The following is a 22,671-nucleotide window of genomic DNA, read 5'->3' on the forward strand; positions in this document are numbered from 1 at the left end:
GTGCTGGGGATCTATTGTACAGCATGGGGACTAGAGTTAACAATAGTGTATTTTAAAGATTTTATTTATTTATTTTAGAGAGAGAGGGAGAGTGAGCTCACAAGAGTGGGGGGAGTGGCAGAAGGAGAGGGAGAGGGAGAATCTCAAGCAGACTCCCCGCTGAGTGCAGAGCCTGATGTGGGGCTCGGTCTCACAACCCTGAGATCATGACCTGAGCCGAAACCAAGAGTTGGACGTTTAACAGACTGAGCCACCCAGGCGCCCCAACAATACTGTATTTTATACTTAAAAGTTGCTGAGAGGGTAGGGCTTTCATGTTCTCACCATAGCAACAGCAGCAACAACAAAATGGTAATTATGTGAGGCGAAGGATTGTTAACTAATCTTATTGTACTAAGCTTTTTGCAATATATGCATGTATCAAGTCATCACATTGTATACCTTAAACTTACACAGTGTTATAGGTCAGTTATACCTCAATAAAGCTGGGGAAGAAATGAAAAAAAAAAAAATCCTGGTCCCAGACAGTGAGGTGTCCTGAAAACAGCACTGGACTGAGAAATAGGAGATGAGTTTTCTAAGGCCTGACCTGTCACTTCAGGAATTTGTCTAACTTCTCCGGTCCTCAGTTTTATTATCTATAAAAAGAGGGGATTTGGGGGCGCCTGGGTGGCTCAGTCATTAAGCGTCTGCCTTCTGCTCAGGTCATGATCCCAGGGTCCTGGGACCAAGCCCGGCGTCAGGTTCCCTGCTCAGCCGGGGAGTCTGCTTCTCCCTCTCCCTCTGCCTGTTGCTCCCCCTGCTTGTGCTCTCTCTCTCTCTCTCTGTCAAATAAATAAATAAAATCTTAAAAAAAAGAGGGGATTGGATTACCTTATGTTAGAGTCAGTTCCAAAATTTGACCTAAAGTAGCACACCCATCATCATGCTCTCTGCGCCTGACTGGAATCATCTTCCATCTTTCAAAACCCCTGTAAGACTCTTGTTTGTTTTAAAGGGGGCCTTTGCATCTATTAAATACTGTAATCCTTTACCAACTATGTCACAAGAACCTGTGCTGTGAAGTTCTTTTTAATAATTTTTAATTATTAAACTCTGGGCACATTTAAAATTCAATGTAAATAATGCAGTAAGTCATGAAAAGAGAAAAAAATGTACTCTGGAAATCTATTTTTATTCATAATGTGAAATAAATATGCTAATACCAGATGGGGAGCAATGGATTAATATCTTGAAGAAAAGAAAGAATTTTTTTATCTACTCTGTGCCCAGCACAGATTATTTCTGGTGATCCTCACAAAAACCTGTTATGGAAGACATTTTCTTCCTACACAGCTGAAGAAACTGAAGCCCAGCAAGGTTATATAACTAGCCTAAGGTAACACACCTATTTAGTGGTAGGACTGGGATTTGAATCCTGGAGATTAAAATGTACGTGTTTACAATATTGTGAATATACTAACTGCCACTAAATTATACACTTTAAAATGCTTAATGTTGCCATGGGACTCTTACCTCAAAAGGCAAAAAAAAAAAAAAAAAAAAAATCAGAAAAAAATGTACAGATCTTCCTCCACTGACAATGGGGTTATGTCCTGATAAACCCATCATAAGTTGAAAATATCATAAGAAGGAAATGCATTTACAACACCTAACCTGTGGAACATCATAGCGTAGCCTAGTCTACCTTAAACGCTCTCAGAACACTGAACAGCAGCCTACGATTGGGCAATATCATCTAACACAAAGCATATTGTAAAATAAAGTGTTGATTATCTCATGTAATTTATTGAAAACAGTACTGAACATGAAAACCAGAATGTTTTTAGGGTACCGAATGGTTGTCAGCATATGGGTCATTCACCATCATGATCTCATGGCTGACTGGAAGTCCTGGGTTGTTGTCACTGCCCAGCTCATGAGAGTATCTATCACCTATTGCTAGCTTGGGAAAAGATCAAAATTCAAAATTCAAACCATGATTTTTGCTGAATGTGTCTCTTTTGCACTAGTGTAAAGTCGAAAAATCCTAAGTCAAACCATTTTAAGTCAGGATCCTCTGTATATGTTTATAGATTGTGTCAATTTAACTAACTAACAATATAGTAAATCACAGTATGGTAAACTGGAAAATGCTTAGGACTCAGCTCTTTGACTAGCCAGCTCTGTGCCCTGGAACAAATCATTTTACCTCTCCAGAATTCAGTTTTCTAGTCTATAAAATAAGGGAGAGGGAGACTACATGGATGATTTCTAGGCGCCCCTTCAGCTCTTTCAGTCTGTCCTCTACTTACTGCCTACGGCAGAATACTAACTGGTCTTCATTGCCCTCTTGTGGGTGAAAGATGAACTGTAACTATCGCTGTATTTGTACAAGATTTCGAAATAATCACCTCATTAAAATAACAACACTAAATCCAAATCAAACCAGCCATTTGGCATCATGCAGATAAAAAAGCTGGATGAATGAATATTCTGCTTTCCACCATTTTTTCTATCATGGTGACACAAGCTTAGACTCATAACCTTTCTAAATAAAAATCAGTACATAGTTCCATGTGGTTAGGAACAAAGGACAGATCAGGTAGACATTTTTCTCTCCCCTACCCATCCTAGTTTTCCATTTTATTAGAACATGACCTTTTCAATAATCTGTCAGTGTTTTTAAATACCATAAGCGAAATTAAAAGGGAAGACATATGGGAGAGGATTGCAGAAAATCTGCAGTATGGATAAGATCAAACGTTAATACCCATAATATATAAAAAAAAGAGTTTCTAGAAATCAATTAAGAAAGAAAAATGAATGTTTCCTACCCCAAATGGGCTAAGGACCAGAATAGGTTACTCACTCAAGAAAAAAATAAAAATGGTCAATAAATGCATGAACAACTATTTACTCTCAAAGGATGAAAAATATGCAAATCAAAACATGAGATCATTTTTCATCCATCAAATTAGGCAAATGTAGTTTGAAAGGAAGATAATATTCAATGAGTGATGGAGTGTTTAGAAAAATAGGCCTCAGAAGAACCATGAGAGACGATGGACTCTGAAAAACAAACTGAGGGTTCTAGAGGGGAGGGGGGTGGGAGGATGGGTTAGCCTGGTGATGGGTATTGAGGAGGGCACGTTCTGCATGGAGCACTGGGTGTTATGCACAAACAATGAATCATGGAATACTATATCTAAAACTAATGATGTAATGTATGGGGATTAACATAACAATAAAAAAATTAAAAAAAAAAAGAAAATAGGCCTCTTATGCTACTGGTGTTTATGTAATTTGGGACAACTTTCTAGATGGCAATTTGTCAATATACATTAAAAGCCATACAAATAGTCATAATCTTTGACCCAGAAATTTTACTTATAGAAAATAAAGAGAGATGTGAATTAAGATTAATATAAGGGACATTAACTGCAGTTTTATAAAAGGAGACAGTTGGAAAACAATCTAAATGTCCAGCATTAAGTGTTTGATTACATTTACTATGGTAAATCCTTCAATAGAATATTAGGCAAGCATTAAATACAGTTCCTAGAAGAATATGTAATGACTTAGATGAAAGTCCAGTATATGTTAAATGAAAGATTACAATTAGTGTGTTTTTATTATATAAATATATTTTATTATATAAATATAATATTTATATAATATAAATATATTAATATATAATATAAATATATAACATATTTATATTTTATATTTATATAATATAAAATAAATATATTTTATATTATATAAATATACTTTTATTATATAAATATATTAAAATTAAAATCTGGTTACCTCAGGGTAATAGAATTACAGATAACTTACTTTCTTTATCTTGCTTTTCTGTTTCTTTTGTTCCTTAGTTTTCTTGTTTTATTATTTTTTTTACCATGGATGTATTTAACTTCTGTAATCAGAAAAAAAAAAAAACTAAAGACAAGTTTTTAAAAGTTCTTACTGGTGACACTGTTTTCTCATTGGGAACAAATGGAAAAAGAGATGATTCAAAGTTTATACCAACCCTTGTTCATCTATAAGAAGACTCTATATTGAACAATATATTACAGAACCCACCCTTGGATATGTTGATTTTAAGGCAGCCAAGAACAATAAAAGAGAAGAGATAAGCCCATCTCTTGCTTCCTCACGAATGTACCACAGGAAGGCATGATTTGTATTTTTACTCTAATCAATACAGCTAATGTTGAATTAAGAGCTATTTCTTTCATTCAGACAGCATTTCTCAATCCATTTGATCAATCAATTAAGTAGAAGCACAGCTTGGCTTGTCTGACTAAAATTCAGGGAGGCTAGAGTGAGACTCATTGCGCATTTACCCATAATTCATAAAGCATGAAAGGAATTGACAGGTTACTCAAAAATACATATACTTGCACTCACAAAACCCACCATTTAAAAAAGCACTTAAATATGGCTGAATCAAAATTTTCTATATTGCTTTGGAGAAGACCAAAGTGATTTATAAAGACACATAGATCACTGCAGCAGTTCCTATATGACTAAAGATGACAATTCCTTCACATTTTGAGTTGTGAAGACGCTTATTCTCACTGGGAAAGCACTTTAGTAACCCTTCACCCCCTCAAAAAAACCTCACACAAACATCACCACCTCCACCAGCAAAATAAAAGTCAGATCCTTGCTCAACATTTTTGGAAACATATCAATGAAGGGACATTTAAAAATTTCTTTCATTCTTGAAATATACCTAGCTTCTATCATTATCCCTTCCTTCTCTTAAAGAGAAAGGAGTAAAGAATAAGGGCTTCATTGGTGATGGTAACCTGAAATAATTAAAAAGACAGCAAAAAAAAAAAAAAAACCCACCTGAGGTGAAGGATATGTTAATTAGCTTGATTGTGGTGATGATTTCACAGTGCATATATACATCAAATTGTCAAGTTGAACACCTTAAATATATACAATTTTTTAAAATTTAAAATAAATTTAATTAACATATAGTGTATTATTAGTTTCAGAGGTAGAGTTTAGTGATTCATCAGTTCCATATGACACCTAGTGCTCATTACATCAAGTGCCCTCCTTAATGTCCATCACCCAGTTACCCCATCCCCCCACCTCCCCTCCAGCAACCCTCAGTTTGTTTCCTAGAGTTAAGAGTCTCTTAGGGTTTGTCTCCTTCTCTGATTTCATCTTATTTTATTTTTCCTTCCCTTCCCCTATGATCATCTGTTTTGTTTCCTAAATTTCACATATGAGTGAAATCATATGATATTTGTCTTTCTCTGGCTGATTTATTTTGCTTAGTATAATACTCTCTAGTTCCATCCACTTTGTTGCAAATGGCAAGATTTCATTCTTTTTGATGGCTGAGTAATATTCCATTGTATATATATACCACATCTTCCTTATCCACTCATCTGTCGATGGACATCTGGGCTCTTTCCATATTTTGGCTATTGTGGACATTGTTGCTATAAACATTGGGGTTCAGGTGCCTCTTCGAATCACTATGTTTGTATCCTTTGGATAATTAGATATATGTAATTTTTATTGGTCAGTTATACTTCAGAAAAAGCAGGAGGAAAAAAAGACCAGTTGTTTTTTTTTTTTTTGTAAGATTTTATTTATTTATTTGCGAGAGAGAGCACATGAGCGGGGTGGGTGGGGAGGAGCGGAGGGGGAGGGAGAGCAGACTCCTTGCTGAGCAGGGAGGCTAACTGCGGTGGGGGGGTCTCAATCCCAGGACCCCGAGATCATGACCTGAGCCAAAGGTAGACGCTTAACAGACCGAGCTACCCAGACGCCCCAAAAAGATCAGTTTGGAAAATATATACTAACATTTTATCAAAAGGTGTATCACAGTGTACCTGCCCTTAAATCAAGTGTAAGAAAAGTACTCCACTGTAATGAATCCTACATCTCCATAGCAAGGAGAGAAAAAAAGTGAAATGCTTATCAGGATCACTGAGGCAAAAAAAGAAAAAAAAAATTGTTGCAATTAGAACTACTGCAGGTAATTAAATGAAAGTAGAGATGCCCACCGCAACTCCCATCCTGACCTTACTCAAATAGCTGCCTTGATTTTCCAGTGTGTTTTAAAATTCAGTTATAGAATTGAAGAGAAACCCATCTATTCCACACCTTCCACTTCCTGGAAGGATCATAGCCAAACTATTTCCAAAAAATGAGGAGCTATACTATTTAAGACATCCAGAGAAGGAAATTTCCCAGTGGATTATGAGTCAAGCAGAAAAACAGCAACGACAGAAAGTTAGTTTTCTGCTTTCAAAATACCAGTTTGGGACGAGCAAATCATTTTTTTTTTTTTTAAAGATTTTATTTATTTATTTGAGACAGAGAGAATGAGAGAGAGAGAGCACATGAGAGGGGGGAGGGTCAGAGGGAGAAGCAGGCTCCTTGCTGAGCAGGGAGCCCGATGCAGGACTCGATCCAGGGACTCCAGGATCATGACCTGAGCCGAAGGCAGTCGCTTAACCAACTGAGCCACCCAGGCGACCCCAAGCAAATCATTTTTAAGAGGCTTATAAATTTCTGATCTTCTATAGTCTAAAAGCTGCATCATTATAGCCTAATCAAAAGGATTTCAGGGGCTGTATTTGAAGCATGGTCTGATAATTTGTTAAATAATTATCCTCAGAGATGGAAACAGTACATGTGGCAAAAAAAAAAAAAAAAAAAAAAATCTGTCCCCCCCCCCCACCATGATTTCAATTGCCTAGAGTCCCGATAGACAAAAGTAGAGGAATGGGAGAAGAAGTTTTAATCTGTGACAGATGAAATCAATGTAATGAAGTTACATGCTGCAGAAAGACCTGCGCCCATAATTTAAAAGTCACCACTATGGATATTCAAGCCATTTGATGCTAATGCAAGTATCTTTAAAGTCCAGTATGTGATAAGCAAGAGAACAGAGTTATTTAACAAAATCATCCTTTGTTTTCTGATCTGTTTCACCCATATTTTCATGTTTTCCTAAGATCTGGACAGCATATCAGCCAGGAAGATAAAAGGAATATGTATACTCTGTTTATATTTTGTGATGGTTTAACATTTGTTTTAAATTATAATGAAGAAGTAAATAATACATTATATGTTAAAAAAAAAAAGAAGAGAGTAGGAAGGGACAAATGAAGGGGGGGAAATCAGAGGAGGAGATGAACCATGAGAGACTATGGACTCTGAGAAACAAACTGAGGGTTCTAGAGGGGAGGGCAGTGGGGGGATGGGTTAGCCTGGCGATGGGTATTAAAGAGGGCACGTACTGAATGGAGCACTGGGTGTTATAGGCAAACAATGAATCATGGAACACTACATCAAAAACTAATGATGTAATGTATGGTGATTGACATAATAAAAAAAGACATTTTTAATAAAACATATTAACAAAGAAAAAAATAAATTATAATGAAGAAGTGGAGAGTCAAGATCCAATTTCCAGTCTCAGTGTTCTTCATGCATTAAAAAGTGACATAAAATAAAAGGAACCGCCCCACCTTAATCTTTTGAGTTTGTTTCCCAATCAGTAGAACCCATCTCTCTGATCATTAGGTTGTGGCTGCTTGGGGTACCACGGTGAAAACATGATCCAGAGGCCACATGCAGTGCAGTCTTGAAGAGTGATTTGATTGGTAAGTACCGTCTGTCACTCCCACCAGTTGCTCAAAGAGAGAAAGGGAGAGAAGAAGCACAAACACTGTATACTGGTTATTCAAAATGCACTTTTTATTCACTTTAACACAGAGGATTTTTTTTTTTTTTACAGTTGAAACAAAATATCTGATACACAATTTTGAGTTTTTAGCAGCACCTGCAACGAGAGGATCGTGGAATACCTCAAGGTAAAGTAGAGATGGCTGAGGCAGGCACAAATTAACCTGAAATTCATCAATCCACTGAAGACATATGGAATCTGAGGCCCCCTGAATTTAGCCCAATACATGACAATAAACTAAATAAATATTCTTTATGATGTTTTAATGGACTATTGAAAAACAGTAAGCTCCAATTAGAAATATCTTATTCAAAAAAATCCAGTGTTCGTTAAAAAAAACTTTCTGAAAATATTGCACTGCACATCCTAGTGTATACAATTTCTAAGCCTATATGCACAGTTCCTGGTACCCACAGATTTCAGCCTTTGGTGTTTTATAATCTTACCCAAACTTATGTCAGCACCCCAGTGAGTGTTACTCACCAAAATGCCACTGTTTTTGTCATTTAATGTTAACTGCTTTTATTAAGATATTGTGTAGTGATTTGGCAGGAGAAAATTGGTATGGCTAAGAGGAAAGGGGCTTCAGATGACTTGTCAATAAAATTAACACTTGCCTCGGTTAGACAGGAGGTCTATGAATAGGATACCCACATAATTTTTTTTACTTAAATGACCACATGCCATTCTAATAGTGACAAGTACTTTTGTGAGTGGATGGAGGTCTTTCTGTAAGCCTGAGATCTACAAATAGAAACTATTATAAGCAGAGTGCAAGTAGAAAGAGAAGGCCCCAGGTCTCATGCACTTAAAAACAATTAGCATTTAACAGTTCTGATGTACAGATTTTCACCCTAACATGATTGTAGCAAAACAATCGTAGAACTTGGAAGCCAGTGTGACTGGCTATAGGCATAGGCAGGAGAGGGACCAATACTTAAGAGCTGTGGGGTCCCAGTTCTGGCTTCGACTTCTGGCATCAAAATTACTTTGACAATGGGGTCAGGACTCTATTTAAAAGGGAAATATTGAGTATGACTGGGTTGAGATACCGTCTTCCACTTGTCTATTTAGCCAAAAAGTCCCAGAGCTCTTAAAGCACATAAGGTCCCACATGTAAGGCTGATTCCATATGTGGCTATAATGGAGAGTTCTAGGCTATATTCCCTAGGCTATAAGCTCCTGCTTCCTCCCCGGCCTCCATCTCTTTTGGGGGGTCACTTCTAACTGTCCCTCACTACCTTGGGTCACTATTTTTTTTTAATATAGATGTTTTAAAAGTAGAGATTAAAAGCTTTGCAGGACAAATAGATCAACCAACAAGAACTAGACTGCATATTTGTAATACAGTATATAGCTAGCAGTCATGGTAATCAAAATTTGACAAACCGTTCTTGTATTTTAATATGGTATTTTTAGGATATTTATATCAGGGCACATAATAACTACTCAGAGCTCAAGAATTTCTCCTGCTGTGGTGCCAAAGAAAGAGCTGTGTAGTTGCTGTTAAATGCTGATCCCAGAATAGTTTGAGAATTTTAAAAGTCCCTCTCCAAAGGGACTCCAAAATCCCTCTTAGCTGTTGTCTTAAGAAACATCTAATGACAACACAGCACTGAAACACAGTTTGTACCTTGCAGATTCATAGAACTTAGAGCTGGAAGGGACCTTAAACCAAATATCTAGCCAGGACAGAAATTCTTTTTTATGGTATTTTAACAGATGGTCATCTAGTATCTTCTTGAATATTTTCATTGGAAGGGAGTTCATTATTAAGGCAGTCCATTCCACTGTTGGACAACTCTATGAGAAATTCAGTCTACCACTGGGTTAAAGTCTGCTCTCTTGTTACTTTCAGTGTCCTAGTTTGGCCAGCTGAACATACAGTGCAACATACAAGATATTAGTTCCTTCTATAATAAATATTTGAGTTAAGGAACCTTGTGAGAAAAGCCCGTTATCCCCCAATCTTTTCTGAAGGTTTCTCTGAGAGCAGAGCACAGTGGGCCAAAGGACCCTCAAATTTATGAGCAGAGAGCACTGCATCCAAAGCCATATACTAAGCAGCATTGCTAAATTGGTAAGAGGTTGTCAGAGAAGCAACATCCCTATGCAGCAAAAGTAGACTTACGAAGTAAAAGCAGACCAACCATTTATTTGCAAGGGCGGTTGGCATATTTAAGCATAATCCATTCACTAGTACCCTGTTACTTCAAACACGAAGAGTATAATCAATTTCCAGTGTCATCAGTGTATCTCTTACTGAGATATTTTTTGAAAAGTTCAAATGGGAGCAAACCTTATAGGAGGATTCAAACAAGGCAGTGTACATCACTGTACTGTTATATACCTAATTATCACAACCTCTTTATAATTGAAGCTTAGGACATCCTTGTTTGCATTATTATTTTTTTTATTGTAATACAGCTCAGAGTCTTATTTTTTCTTCCTTTGGCAGAAATGTCAGAAACTGATGGCCAAGAGTCCACGGTGACATTTGTTAGTTGACTAATGGAACACTTTTAGGGATAGCTGTAGCTCTTTAACTCCTTCATGCTGCTGGGTTCTAAGTTTAAACTGTGATTTGAAAATATTTAAATCTCTCAGGACTGAAGCTTTCTGAAAAGTCCTGATACACACAAGAAGGAAAGAGCAGAAATCACGCAAAATACACTTGGCTTGATAAAGCTTTTTTTTTCTTTTTAATCGCTCTACAACCTCAATTTGAAAGGCTCTGATACACAATCACAACCTTCTCTCTTACCCTTTTGTGTGTGTGCCCTCTTAGAGGGGCACAGTTATTCTGACACTATTGACCGAACAATTTGGGGCACACTTTTAAAAGGCTTCCTGCTTTTAACAGCATGAGGATCCTGCTTTGGAGCCACTGTTCAAGTCAATAGTGTGACCTAACATGCAATGCTCCAGCTGTTCCTCTACGGCCAACACCTGCCTGACAGCTTCTTCAAAGGCCACTGTCACGTTAGTATCATCTTTGGCACTTGTTTCTAGATAAGGGTAATCTCCATTCTCCATGCACCAGGCTTGTGCCTCCTCAGTAGTCACTTGCCTATCCTCTTTGTCTACCTTGTTACCCAGAACTACAAAGGGGAAGTGCTCAGGGTCTTTCACATCTGCATAGTAGATGAATTCTTTCTGCCAGTTACCAAGGTTCTCAAAGCTCTGCCGGTCATCCACGCTGAAGGTCAAGAGGCAGCAGTCTGCTCCCCTGTAGAAGGGTGTCCTAAGGCTCTTGAAACGCTCCTGCCCTGCAGTGTCCCAGATCTGGAGAGTTACAAAACGTCCATCTACCTCCAGATCTCGATTTAAGAACTCTACCCCTATGGTGTGAAAAGCCTGGGAGTCAAACTTATTGGTTACATAACGGTTCATAAGCGAGCTTTTCCCAACTCCACCATCACCCAAGAGAATAACCTTTAAGAGCAAGGATTTCCCACTCATTGTTGCAGCACCAGTTGGGGAGGAGTTTATAACCAAGAGAACCTGAAAATAAAAGAAAAAGTAGGAGGGAAAACAGTTAAACCTGAAACTGAAATCAACTTCATAGTAAATGTCTCTGAATTATATGGCCTACTCATTTAACCTCTCTTGATTCACGGTCATTAACTATGTAGTACAGCAGAAGGAACAGAATCCTTTTGCATACAAGGGAAAATAGGTCTTGTTTTTCTGAGGTCTTCTGCCTGTGCCAGGAAAATGGCTGAATGCCATGGGTAAATGGACTAGCAGATGGTGCTATAATTTGGTTCAGTTCAGACCCTGTTCTAGGGGAGAGAGCCTAGAACAGGAATACCACTCAGATGTGTAACCATATTATGAGTTTCCAGTTTGACAGTTCCAAACAAGAGGCAAATAGTACAAAATTGATTTGGAGTTTGAAGCCTGTTCATGACGGACCCAAGAATTATTGAGGAGAGAAAGCTGTAGAAGCTGAAATTTTAATTACGTCAGTAGAGTTTGGGGCTACAATTAGACTGGACCCCAGAACTTGGAAGAGAGATAAAGGTCAAGTTTCTTCAGGCATTTGCCTCATTATACTTGCATTGATACAGATACCCTCACAAATAAAGGATCTTCCATAATCTTTTCTTCATGGAACAATGACATGTAAATTGATGATTGTTGACTGGGATCATTGTAACAGCTATCATTTAGGAAGAAAATCTTGAATAGCTTATTAATTTTTAGATTTAGGTTCTAATTCCATAATGGCACCAATGAAAATAGACTGTAAACTTTAAAGTGCTAATAACAATGCAGTACCCTTCTTGGTACCTCCACAACATGTCTGTACACGGAATACCTAGAATGCATCTTACAATAAAAAGATCAAACGTTTACTGAACAACTAACCAGTACTAGATTTTGGTAAGTACTTTCACACTAGGTCCATTGTGGGAACAAAACAATGATGATGTTAACTGGGTGTTATTTATGCAAGAGACCCAAAGAGATGAAAACCAATTACTAATCAAAAGAGCACATGCAAAAGAGCTTCTGGAGGCACACACATTTGAAATGTAATTTTAAAAAGCCTCATTAGTCCTTAGTATTATTTTGGTGCATGTGTAATAATTATATATTTTTCTAAATATTCCTTTTTAAGAGATCAAATGAAAAAATATATATACCTACCCAGTTGGGTCTTTGCCACAATTTTAGTCTTTTCTTTTCCTTGTTGTTGTTTTATTCTTTCTTTTTAGGGTTCTAGAAAATGGATTGGGAAATATTATTTTTAAAAATGTATAATAAAACAAAGTTAAGGCTATATATAAATATACTCAAGTCAGGAAAGAAACAGACCCACCTCAACTTACCTGTAGAGGATGCTTTTCACAAATATACTTAAGAGTTCAAAATGCTACAAATGCTTAACACGGACAAAATAATATTATTGCAAAAACTTTAACTTGTCCTAATGAGTGTACTTCATATGGCTTTTAGAGTTTTATATTGTCCCTCCACTGAACTCTTCATTCAAAGTAAAGGTAAATCAAAGGAAGTAGATGATAGTCATAATAGATGATATTCAGGAAAGGGAAAGCACAGAGGAGGAGTCTAAGACATGTCGAAATCCTAAGTCAGAGATGAAAACTCCTTCCCTTTATGTCTACCAATGTTCCCATCTCCAAGAAAGTTATTAATGCATTCACCAATCTGCCTCGAGGTTGTCTCTGAAATTGATTCCGTAAGATCAGAGAAGAAATAATAATGTTTGGGGGCGCCTGGGTGGCTCAGTCGTTAAGCATCTGCCTTCGGCTCAGGTCATGATCCCAGAGTCCTGGGATCGAGCCCCACATCGGGCTCCCTACTCAGCGGGGAATCTGCTTCTCCCTCTCCCTTGCTCCCCCTGCTTGTGTTCCTGCTCTCGCTGCCTCTCTCTCTGTCAAATAAATAAATAAAATCTTAAAAAAAAAAAGAAATAATGTTTGGAGATTCCCTGTTTACAATATATTCTTTTTTTTTTTTAAAGATTTTATTTATTTATTTGACAGAGACACAGCGAGAGAGGGAATACAAGCAGGGGGAATGGGAGAGGGAGAAGCAGGCTTCCCGCGGAGCAGGGAGCCCGATGCGGGGCTCGATCCCAGGACCCTGGGACCACGACCTGAGCCGAAGGCAGATGCTTAACGACTGAGCCACCCAGGCGCCCTACAATATATTCTCTTGGCTAATTATTTTACTCATTAATTTTGATCATGTCTTGAACACAGGTTTTAGTATTTAACTGGCTTTATTAAATTCAAACACAACATTCACTTAACATAGTTAATTATGGCAAGAGTGTTATTTAAGCAGCATCAAGAGTGCTGGTCTAAAGAGAAAAACAGTTCTTAGATTTGTTGAGTATTCTTTCTTAAGAATAAAGAAGAGTGTAAGAAATCTCTATTGCCTAATAATCTCATGTTATTTTTTCAAATATAGATAAAGCATATAATAAGGAATTCATCAGAGACCTAAATCAGTAATTATGAATTTAAATAATGTCTTCTAAATTGATAGGCTTTATCTTCCTTCTTGGTCTATATCTACTCTAAAAAATTTTCAAGTTTTCTACCATTACTGATTTTTGTCCTCTTTTTTCCTGCTCTCAAATTGCTTTCTTTGGAACTAGTTCAAGTAACAAACATTTCTTTAAATGGAAATGAAACAAGCATTAGCACACTTCTTTATCCTTTATATGGGTCTGTAGGATAATTTTACAGACTGCTCACTTAAAAAAGGAACAGAGGAAGTACAAACTTGGGTAACAGTACTGGTAGTATTAAGGGCCCGTGCCAAATGAGCTTCCTCAAGTTCCTAGCAAACAGGTGTTTACATGATTAAACAACTCACTAACTCTCCTTTCTCAGCTGTGGATAAACTCAAATGATGGTCAAGGACTGAGTGAATGTGGAAACCAAATACTCAACTCCAGGAATAATGATGAAGTATTAATAACCATCTGAGATAATGCTGCAGTTGCTTGTGCATTCCCTATTTGGTCATTTGCACATACAACTTCTGGGTACATAGGTTCCATACCAGGGAAAAGGGAGGAAAAGCAGTGTGGCTCCGTGTGAAGGGCACTGGGTTGGCAGCAATCAGGAGACAAAAGTCTTCATCACTACTACGCCATTCATTTATTTTATGAACTTGAGCAGGTTATTTAATCTTGCTTTGTTTCAATATCTTCCTATACAAATTCAGAGCTGATAATACCTGCCCTACTTAACTCACAGGATTTGGCGGGGCGGGGGGGATGAATAACTTAGGAAGTTTGCAAAAATTTGTAAGCATGTATTGAAATTTTGGGTTTGAGATTTTTGTTCCTCTTGCTCCTTCACCTCCTGTCATTCACTGTTGGGGGCCTTGTGACTCAGTATGAACCCTCCTCAGAAAAGGCCTGCCAGTAGGAAGATCACAATTCTTCCTTGCCTCTTCCTTCAATATCTGAGAAGGCCTTGTTCCCTAACAATTTTGAGTATCTGCATACACCACAGAATCTTAGCGTCAGGGGGACCCTAAGGGTCTTCTGGTCCAATCCTGCTACTGATGATTGAGAAAACATTTGAGTGCCTATTGTGTGCTCTGTCCTTACTAGGGTAACCCTCCACTCTCCTCCACTGTCTCCAACTCCCATTTGTCTCCTGAAGGTAGAATTGAATACAGTTTAGACATGTCTCCTTGTCTTCAGTCACTAAATCCTGTGGATTTTTCCTTGGAATATTCTTTCCCGGTCCTCTGCTACCATCCTCACTTTTACCCACAACTCCTTGCATCTAATCTATTGTGAAAACTTCCTGGCTCTTCTCTCCCTGCCTCTGGTTTCTCCCTACCTACTTTGCAAAGCTTCATTACTTGAGCACCCATTGGGTGTAGACACTGTTGGAAATGCATACATTTTTAAAGCAAGGTCCTACCCTCAAGGAATTTATGAATTAACATATAAACTTCAGATCTCACGATTTACAGTTGAAATGGTATCATTATATTGCCTTATTTAGTTTAAAACCCTTTTTTTTTTTTTCTAAGTATGTCTTTCCTACACAACCAAATTTTAAATTCCTGGATGGTAAAACCCTTGTTTGTATGTCTTTGAAGCCCCTCCATCCATGCAGCAAGCATATCCTTCCTAGGGATAATCAATAATATTCGCTTATTAGTTAACTGTTTAGGTGGGTGCTCAGAACTAATGCCTCTGAATTGATGCCAAGGTACAAGAGATCTGCAGTTCTGTAAGATGTCCAAATACTATTATTTATTTGTGACTAAAGAGCAGAAATTACGGACTTATCTGCATCACTTTCTAGATGGGACTTACCAGGGATTTCACCTGTTGAAAGCCAGTGGCAATGCTCTAGTTTCCCTCCCCCGCCCCTCCATTTTTAAGAGAAATATATAAATTTCTCCATCTCCACCAAATGTCAGAGCAGTATAATTATCTCCACATTATGTTTTCAGTGGAGGCTGGCGTCCCAACCATCATTATCATTATCATCATTTGAAAATAAGTGTGATATCCTTTAGTACATACTCAAAAAGGACTAGCACAGTATAAAAGTAAACCAAAATTTTTTCCTCCTCCAGAATATGCCAGATTAAAGTCAAACCTTAAAAGAAGATAGCATTAAGGAGGCAATGGAATTCTTTGATAAACCTAAGTACATTTAACGGGAAAGTCAAATCCCTTATGCATCTTGTATGGGTCCCATATCAGCTTAGGATTTTGACTAAAATGTTTAATCTGATTTTGGTCCTATTCAGAGAAAGATCTGCCTTTGAACAACTCAAATATCCTGGAGATGCAATTCCCCTTTCTTACCCCACTCTCCACAATTAACAAGAATTTTCTAAGAATAGTATATTCACTTTTTTTTCCCTAGAGTCTAAGTCTCAGACAATAAGGTAAATTAGAAACTCACATAACCAATGCTCCCTAGTTTTCTTTGTTCTTCAACACACTTGAAACCTTTTGAATCTGCTGTGCCTGCACCCACACAGCTTATTAAAATTATTGTATTTAGCTGGGGATGCTTAGGGGTGTGTGTGTGGGGGGGGATTGTGAAAAGAAGCAGTACAATGACGAGAAAGAGGTTGAACCTTTGAAAACAGAATATTTTAGTGTGATGATGGATAGACGAGAAATAGAAAAGCAAACTGGCAACATCAGTTTGGTTGCCATGGGCGGAATGATGCTCAAATCCATTGTGCAGTTTGTTTGGGAGCATGTGTTGACAGGGATGTGGTACTGTAGGGCTGGGGGTAGCGGAAGAGCAGCAGGGGAGAGCTAGGTAGTGGATGAGAGTGGCCGTGGTGGTAATCTGCACAGGGGAGGAGCCATGGTTGAAGCTACAGGGAAAGCCCATCTTGGTGACACACTGGTTGGGCCACCCAACTCACTGTTGACTCCTGGCACAGTATTTGGAAAATATTGCACTGGAGAACTGGGCAGGGCTTTCTTTAACTTATGTAAAAATCAATACACACAAGAAGTGACTGCGTCTTTGAGACCCTCTACCTTAAATGGTGTAGGTTGTTTCCAGTACAACCTGATGCTTGTTGGTGGGGGTGGGGGAGGGTTCTGTAGCGGGGAAGCCGTCTGACGCACTGGATTCATTGTGTAGAGCAATCAAGTTATCAGCTACATTCCTGCTCTGAGTCCAAATGCCACAGCTGTCATGCCACTGAAACACTATTCCCACATTTATGACCATATTTATATCCTATATGCAACCAGAAGGGTTCAATGTGGAATTTCACCTCTAACCTTTCACTCCTCACAACAACAGCTCTAGGGCTATGAGCCCGAAGGCACACTAGATAGCAATTTGGCCCTGTCCCAGGCCACTTCTTCCCAAGTAGACTGCCAGGAGACAGGTAGGTGAGGTTTGGGTGACATTAAGAGAGCAGAGTATAGGGGAAAGAATCTTCCTTAGGAGACTGGGAATGCTGTTATCTCTACGACAGGGTCACTGTTGGCATTGGGGATCTAGAAAGCGAGATGTTACGCACAGTTCCAACTACCTCGGACCCGGGTCATCTCACCTCATCCCCATCTCTCAGAACAAGCAGCTGTGGCGCATGCGCACTGAGCCACACCCGTTCCCCACGGAGCCCTGCGTCTATCTGCGGGGCTTTGCCAGCCGCTCCGAATTACTCAGCAACGCCCCCCTCCATCGTCACCTTCCCCCCCAACTCCGACCCCTGCAGTGCCTACGCCTCTTTCCCAAGGTGCAAATGCCCCGGGGGATCACCTAGACCTCCCTTTCTCCCTCTTCCCACAGGCCCCCCCATCTCCCGGCCGCCCGCGTCCACTGGTCGCTAGCCCCCTCCCTGCCCACGCACCCGCACCTTACCCAATACAATGGGAGAGAGATGGTGGGGGGGGCGCGGGTGCCAGGCAGGTCAGCTCTGCGTGCCGGCAGTCCGGCTCCTCAGTGACACGGTCACCGCTCCTGCCGCCTCCTCGTCCTCGGTGGGGCAGCAAGAGCAGCTCGGACCTCGGTGGCCTGACAGCTGCCGCTCGCGTCCGCCACCGCCGCCGCGCAGCGTCTCGCGCCCGCGCCCGCCAGGGGAGGGGGCGGGGCCCGCGCCGCCTCCTTGTGCCCCTTTCTTGGAGCCGGAGACCCGGCGTAGCGGCCTCCTGCCCTCGCGTGTCGAGAGCGCTCCCTGGCTCGCTCGCTCTTCCTTCATGCGCAGGGTCCAACCCTGGCCTCCCTTGTCCTCTCCTCTCCTCGCCGATTAGTAGGCACAATGACAATGGACCGTCAACTATTACTCTCCCATTTAGCTCCTCTGCTGCCCGGGCCACGCCCCATTTCCTGCAATTATCCTTCAACTTACCTCACATTTACCTTTCCTCCAAACCCTCTACTTTTGCAGAGAATAGCACATACACCCTCTGGTTTCAAATAACTCAGGGAAACCCCTGATCACAACGCATTACTAGACCCTCTAGCTGGGCACTGCTCATGAAATTCTCTTGGCAATCCAAACAGAAAGGTTCACATTGATAGCTCAGGCCTGGAAAACACACTGCCCTTTAATCTTAACAGTTACCTTTCTAGACGGCCACACATAGAGTATTACCTGAGGTTTCTGGACATGTTGCTGGGGCAGAACGCAGTGTTCCAATTGTGCTTAGCCACCCAGCCAGTCCCTTTTTGTGTCCTGTGGCCCTCTGGTACCTCCAACTAGTTTGTGATTTTTTCCCCCTGAAACCAAAAGAGCTCCTGGGGTCATTTCGCTTGCACTCCGACTCTCTGTCAGGCAGATCCACCTCCGAAGCTTCCCCGATGTATGAGAACCTGTGCCTGTATGGCACTGCCCCTCACTCACCATGTGCCCCCCTCAGGGCTCTCACATATGCTCTCCCTGCATCTGGGCCACTCTCTATCTCTTCACAAGTCAACCACTCAGTCAATCTCACAGGCCCCAGGTTAACTGTCACTTCCTTAAGGTAACCTTTCTCAATAACCCCAGAATAGAGAAAGTGCCCTGATTTCTTTTCTGGTGGCCCATATAGCCAGCCTGCTGTACTTTTCCTTCATAATATGTATCCATTTACGATGAGATATTTAAATGTATGATTATTTGATTGAAAACTGCCTTCTTCCACTAAACTATGTTTTACCATAAAGTCCAGGATTATGACTGTTTAGATTTTCCATCATATCCTCAGAGCCTAGGTCAATGTTTATTACATAGGACATGCTCAGAAAATATTTGTTTAATATGAATGAAGGTTATATCATCAATTATTGTTATTTTAAAATAAAATGAATGGATCTAATTGAATCCCTTGTGCCTCTACTTAAACTAGTCCTGCCCCCCACACAAACACCCTAAAACACACTTCTGATAAAGAGATGTACTTAATCCTCTAAATCAAATTTTTACTCACACATTCTTATTTGTAATAAAAGAAAACTTTTGAGCATGGGCCCCAATATATGTATATGTATTTATAGGTTATATATATGTACTACTGTGTATATATACTTTATACATTACATTATAGATACATTATAATACATATACATTACAATACTCCAACACAGAAATTTAAAAAGAATGAGAAAAAATAAATATGTTGATGTCTCTGTGTTGTCTTTCTGCACTCCAATGAATTGTTTTGTGAACTACTCAAAATAACAGTTCTTCATATTAGAGTCTCTCATCTTTAAGTGAATCTAGGCTCTTTTGTCCTTTTCTCTAGATGCTACTTTTCCAAGTTTAATAATCTCCGAGAATCCTCTAAACCTATTTGCAAGTTTTAAGGAACTTTTAATTTCTAGGCTTGGGCACCCAGTTCTGTAGCCAGAAGCTCATACTGCTGAAGGCATTACATATTTGCAGAATGTGGGAACCCCTAGGGGTAAGTGAAATCCTATGTTAGTCCAAAGACTCCTAACTGCAAATCCTATTCTAAAAGAATCTTTAGAGGCCTTTTGAAAAGCAATTACCATTCATGTGGAACAGAAGCAATGTGACTACCATTAGTTAATGAGGAAACAGCACAAAGTGGACAGCTCAAAGTTTCAAAGTAACTGCTGTAGGTGGTTTTGTGGCTCTCAGACTAGACTATTCTAAATGATCCATCACTGAGATCTCTCAGACCATGCCCTCCATGAAAAACTCTTCCATGCATAATGAAATAATTTAATCCTATCTTTGTGACACAGTTACACACACACACACACACACACACATCACTTTTCTACCAAAAACAGAATCTTAGTGCAGTCAGTACATAGGAAGCTAAACCATGATTGTCTTTAGATACTGGAGAAAATGTGACTTTTGTAGAGTAACACATACATTCAAAAATCAGCATTCAATGTATGCAATTTATTATCTCCAAAAGTCCCCAATCCTGGTTCAGTTCTAAATACATTGACCTGGGCTTAAAGAAGACGTAATTGGAATGTAATTAATATAAAAGAAAAGCCTGATTTAGTGGTCACAAGATGCATATGAACAAAAGAGTTCCATGAAGAGTTCAAATAAATTAATAAACAATGCATACTATTTCCCTTCCTGGAGAATTATAATGCATATTAGAACATTAAAGACTTTTGGAGATTTGCATTAAAGAAACCCTTTTTTAAAAACCAAACATTTCCCAAATATTTGAGACCACAGATTCCTTTTATTTAGGGAACACCTGGTAACAGCACTAGTGCACCTCAGAACCCAATTTGGCAACTGCTGTCTTAATTTCACAAAGTTGTAATGTGATAAAAGGACATTGGTTTGCCTTAAACATGGATTGTAATACTTGTCATCTTGCTTGGCCACTCAGATTGGTTTGTAGTGGTTTTTTGGAGAATTGTGCTGTGAAGGATTCTAAGGTGCATCCAGCTCAGTAGGAAAGACTGATTAGTTAGAGATGACTACCATGGAGGAAGCAATGTGTTTGCCATCCTTGGCCTAGAGTATTTCTATGGCAACTATACTTTTCATATTTTCCAGGTAGTTCTGATTTTGAATATTTTGTTCTTTTGTCCCCACGTTTACAGTAATACTTATGACACCATCTGATGTTTTATTCAGAAAATATAGTAGCCATAGATATGTAAAAAGGAAATTGGATAGTAAAATTTGTCAATATTTATCAATCATTGTCCAAAGCAAGTCACTGGTTCTGGTGACACCATATTTTTTTAATTTAAATTCAATTTAGCCAAAATATAGTACATCATTAGTACTAGACGTGATATATTTTTTTATCACTTGGCTGGGGATAATCTTGTGGAAAAGGGATACTTTGCAAGTTCTTCCATAGCCTGAAGGAAAAATCTCTAAAGACTATTCAGTTATTGAAAGCCTCAGTATGAATTTAGTTTTATTATTTTTAAAAACATATGTATTTTCAATCTTTGTCCACTAAAAAACACTCAGAAACAATGAAAAACTGTGTCAAAAAGCAACTCTAGTACCTAGACTGAGGTTCTAAGTACCATTCTCCAATGAAAGGAACCAAGGTTTCTTAGAGAAATGGCTGATTCTAGGTCTGTGGCAAGAAGTGTCCAGGATGAACCTGGAATATCTTGTCATACTAGATATCAAAGAAGCTAAGGAACTGTGAGATAATAGAAAATAATGTATTGGTCTCTAGCTCCGGTTCCTGGCACAGAGCTCCTAAATTCCATGTAAATTCCTAAGTGATAAGACCAGTGGGAACATCTTTTGTTCTAATATTTGGTCTTCTTTAAAATTTAAATTCAATTTAGTTAATATATAATGTATTATTAGTTTCAGGGGTAGAATTTAGTGATTCATTAGTTGCACATAACAACCAGTGCTCATTACATCAAGTGTCCTCCTTAATGCCCATCACCCAATTACCTCATCGTCCCACTCACTTCCCCTCCAGCAACCCTCAGTTTGTTTCCTAGAGTTAAGATTCTCTTATGGTTCCCTTCCCTTTCTGTCTTTTTTATTTTTCCTTCCCTTCCCCTGTTTAGTTTCTTAAATTCCACATATGAATGAATCACATGGTATTTGTCTTTCTCTGACTTATTTCACTTAGCATAATACCCTCTAGTTCCATCCATGTCATTGCAAATGGCAAGATTTCATTCTTTTTGATGGCTGAGTAATATTCCATTATATATATGGGAGATATATATATATCACATCTTCTTTATCCGTCTTTATCCATTCATCTGTCGATGGACATCTGGGCTATTTCCATAGTTTTCTGCTATGAACATTGGGGTGCATGTGCCCCTTCAAATCACTATTTTTGTGTCCTTTGGATAAATACCTACTAGTGCAAGTGCTGGGTCATAGGGTAGTTCTGTTTTTAACTTTTTGAGGAAACTCCATCCTGTTTACCAGAGTGGCTGTACCAGTTTGCATTCCCACCAACAGTTTAAGAGGGTTTCCCTCTCTCCACATCTTTGCCAGCATTTATTGTTTCCTGAGTTGTTAATTTTAGCCATTCCGACTGGTGTGGAGTGGTATCTCATTGTGGTTTTGATTTGTATTTTCCTGATGCTGAGTGATGTTGAGCATTTTTTCATGTGTCTGTTAGCCATTTGTATGTCTTCTTTGGAGAAATGTCTGTTCATGTCTTCTACCCCTTTCTTAACTGGATTTTTTGGTTTTTTTGGGTGTTGAGTTTGATAAGTCCTTTATAGATTTGGATACTAGCCCTTTATCTGATAAGTCATTTGCAAATATCTTCCCCCATTCCATAGGCTGCCTTTTAGTTTTGTAGACTGTTTCCTTTGTTGTGCAAAAGCTTTTTCTCTTGATGAAGTCCCAATAGTTCATTTTTACTTTTGTTTCCCTTGTCTTTGAAGACATGTCTAGCAAGAAGTTGCTGCAGCCAAGGTCAAGGAGGTTGCTGCCTTTGGTCTCCTGTAGGATTTTGATGGATTCCTGTCTCACATTTAGGTCTTTCATCCTTTTTGAGTTTATTTTTTGTGTGTGGTGTAAGAAAG

General features: G+C 38.9%; 1 protein-coding gene across 1 annotated transcript; it reads right to left on the reverse strand.

The window, feature by feature from the left end:
* Window positions 1-7,683: 7,683 nt before the first annotated feature.
* Window positions 7,684-17,773, reverse strand: RAB9B (RAB9B, member RAS oncogene family). The gene is made up of 3 exons (XM_032398909.1): window positions 17,575-17,773; window positions 12,371-12,442; window positions 7,684-11,218 (listed from the first exon to the last, which is right to left on the reverse strand). Exon 3 carries the CDS (start codon window positions 11,174-11,176, stop codon window positions 10,571-10,573), a length of 606 nt encoding a protein of 201 aa, XP_032254800.1. The 5' UTR covers window positions 11,177-11,218; window positions 12,371-12,442; window positions 17,575-17,773; the 3' UTR covers window positions 7,684-10,570.
* Between the last annotated feature and the right edge of the window lie 4,898 nt (window positions 17,774-22,671).

The sequence above is a fragment of the Phoca vitulina genome, unplaced genomic scaffold (genome assembly GCF_004348235.1).
Source record: "Phoca vitulina isolate PV1807 unplaced genomic scaffold, GSC_HSeal_1.0 scaffold122, whole genome shotgun sequence".
Classification (NCBI taxonomy): domain Eukaryota; kingdom Metazoa; phylum Chordata; class Mammalia; order Carnivora; family Phocidae; genus Phoca; species Phoca vitulina.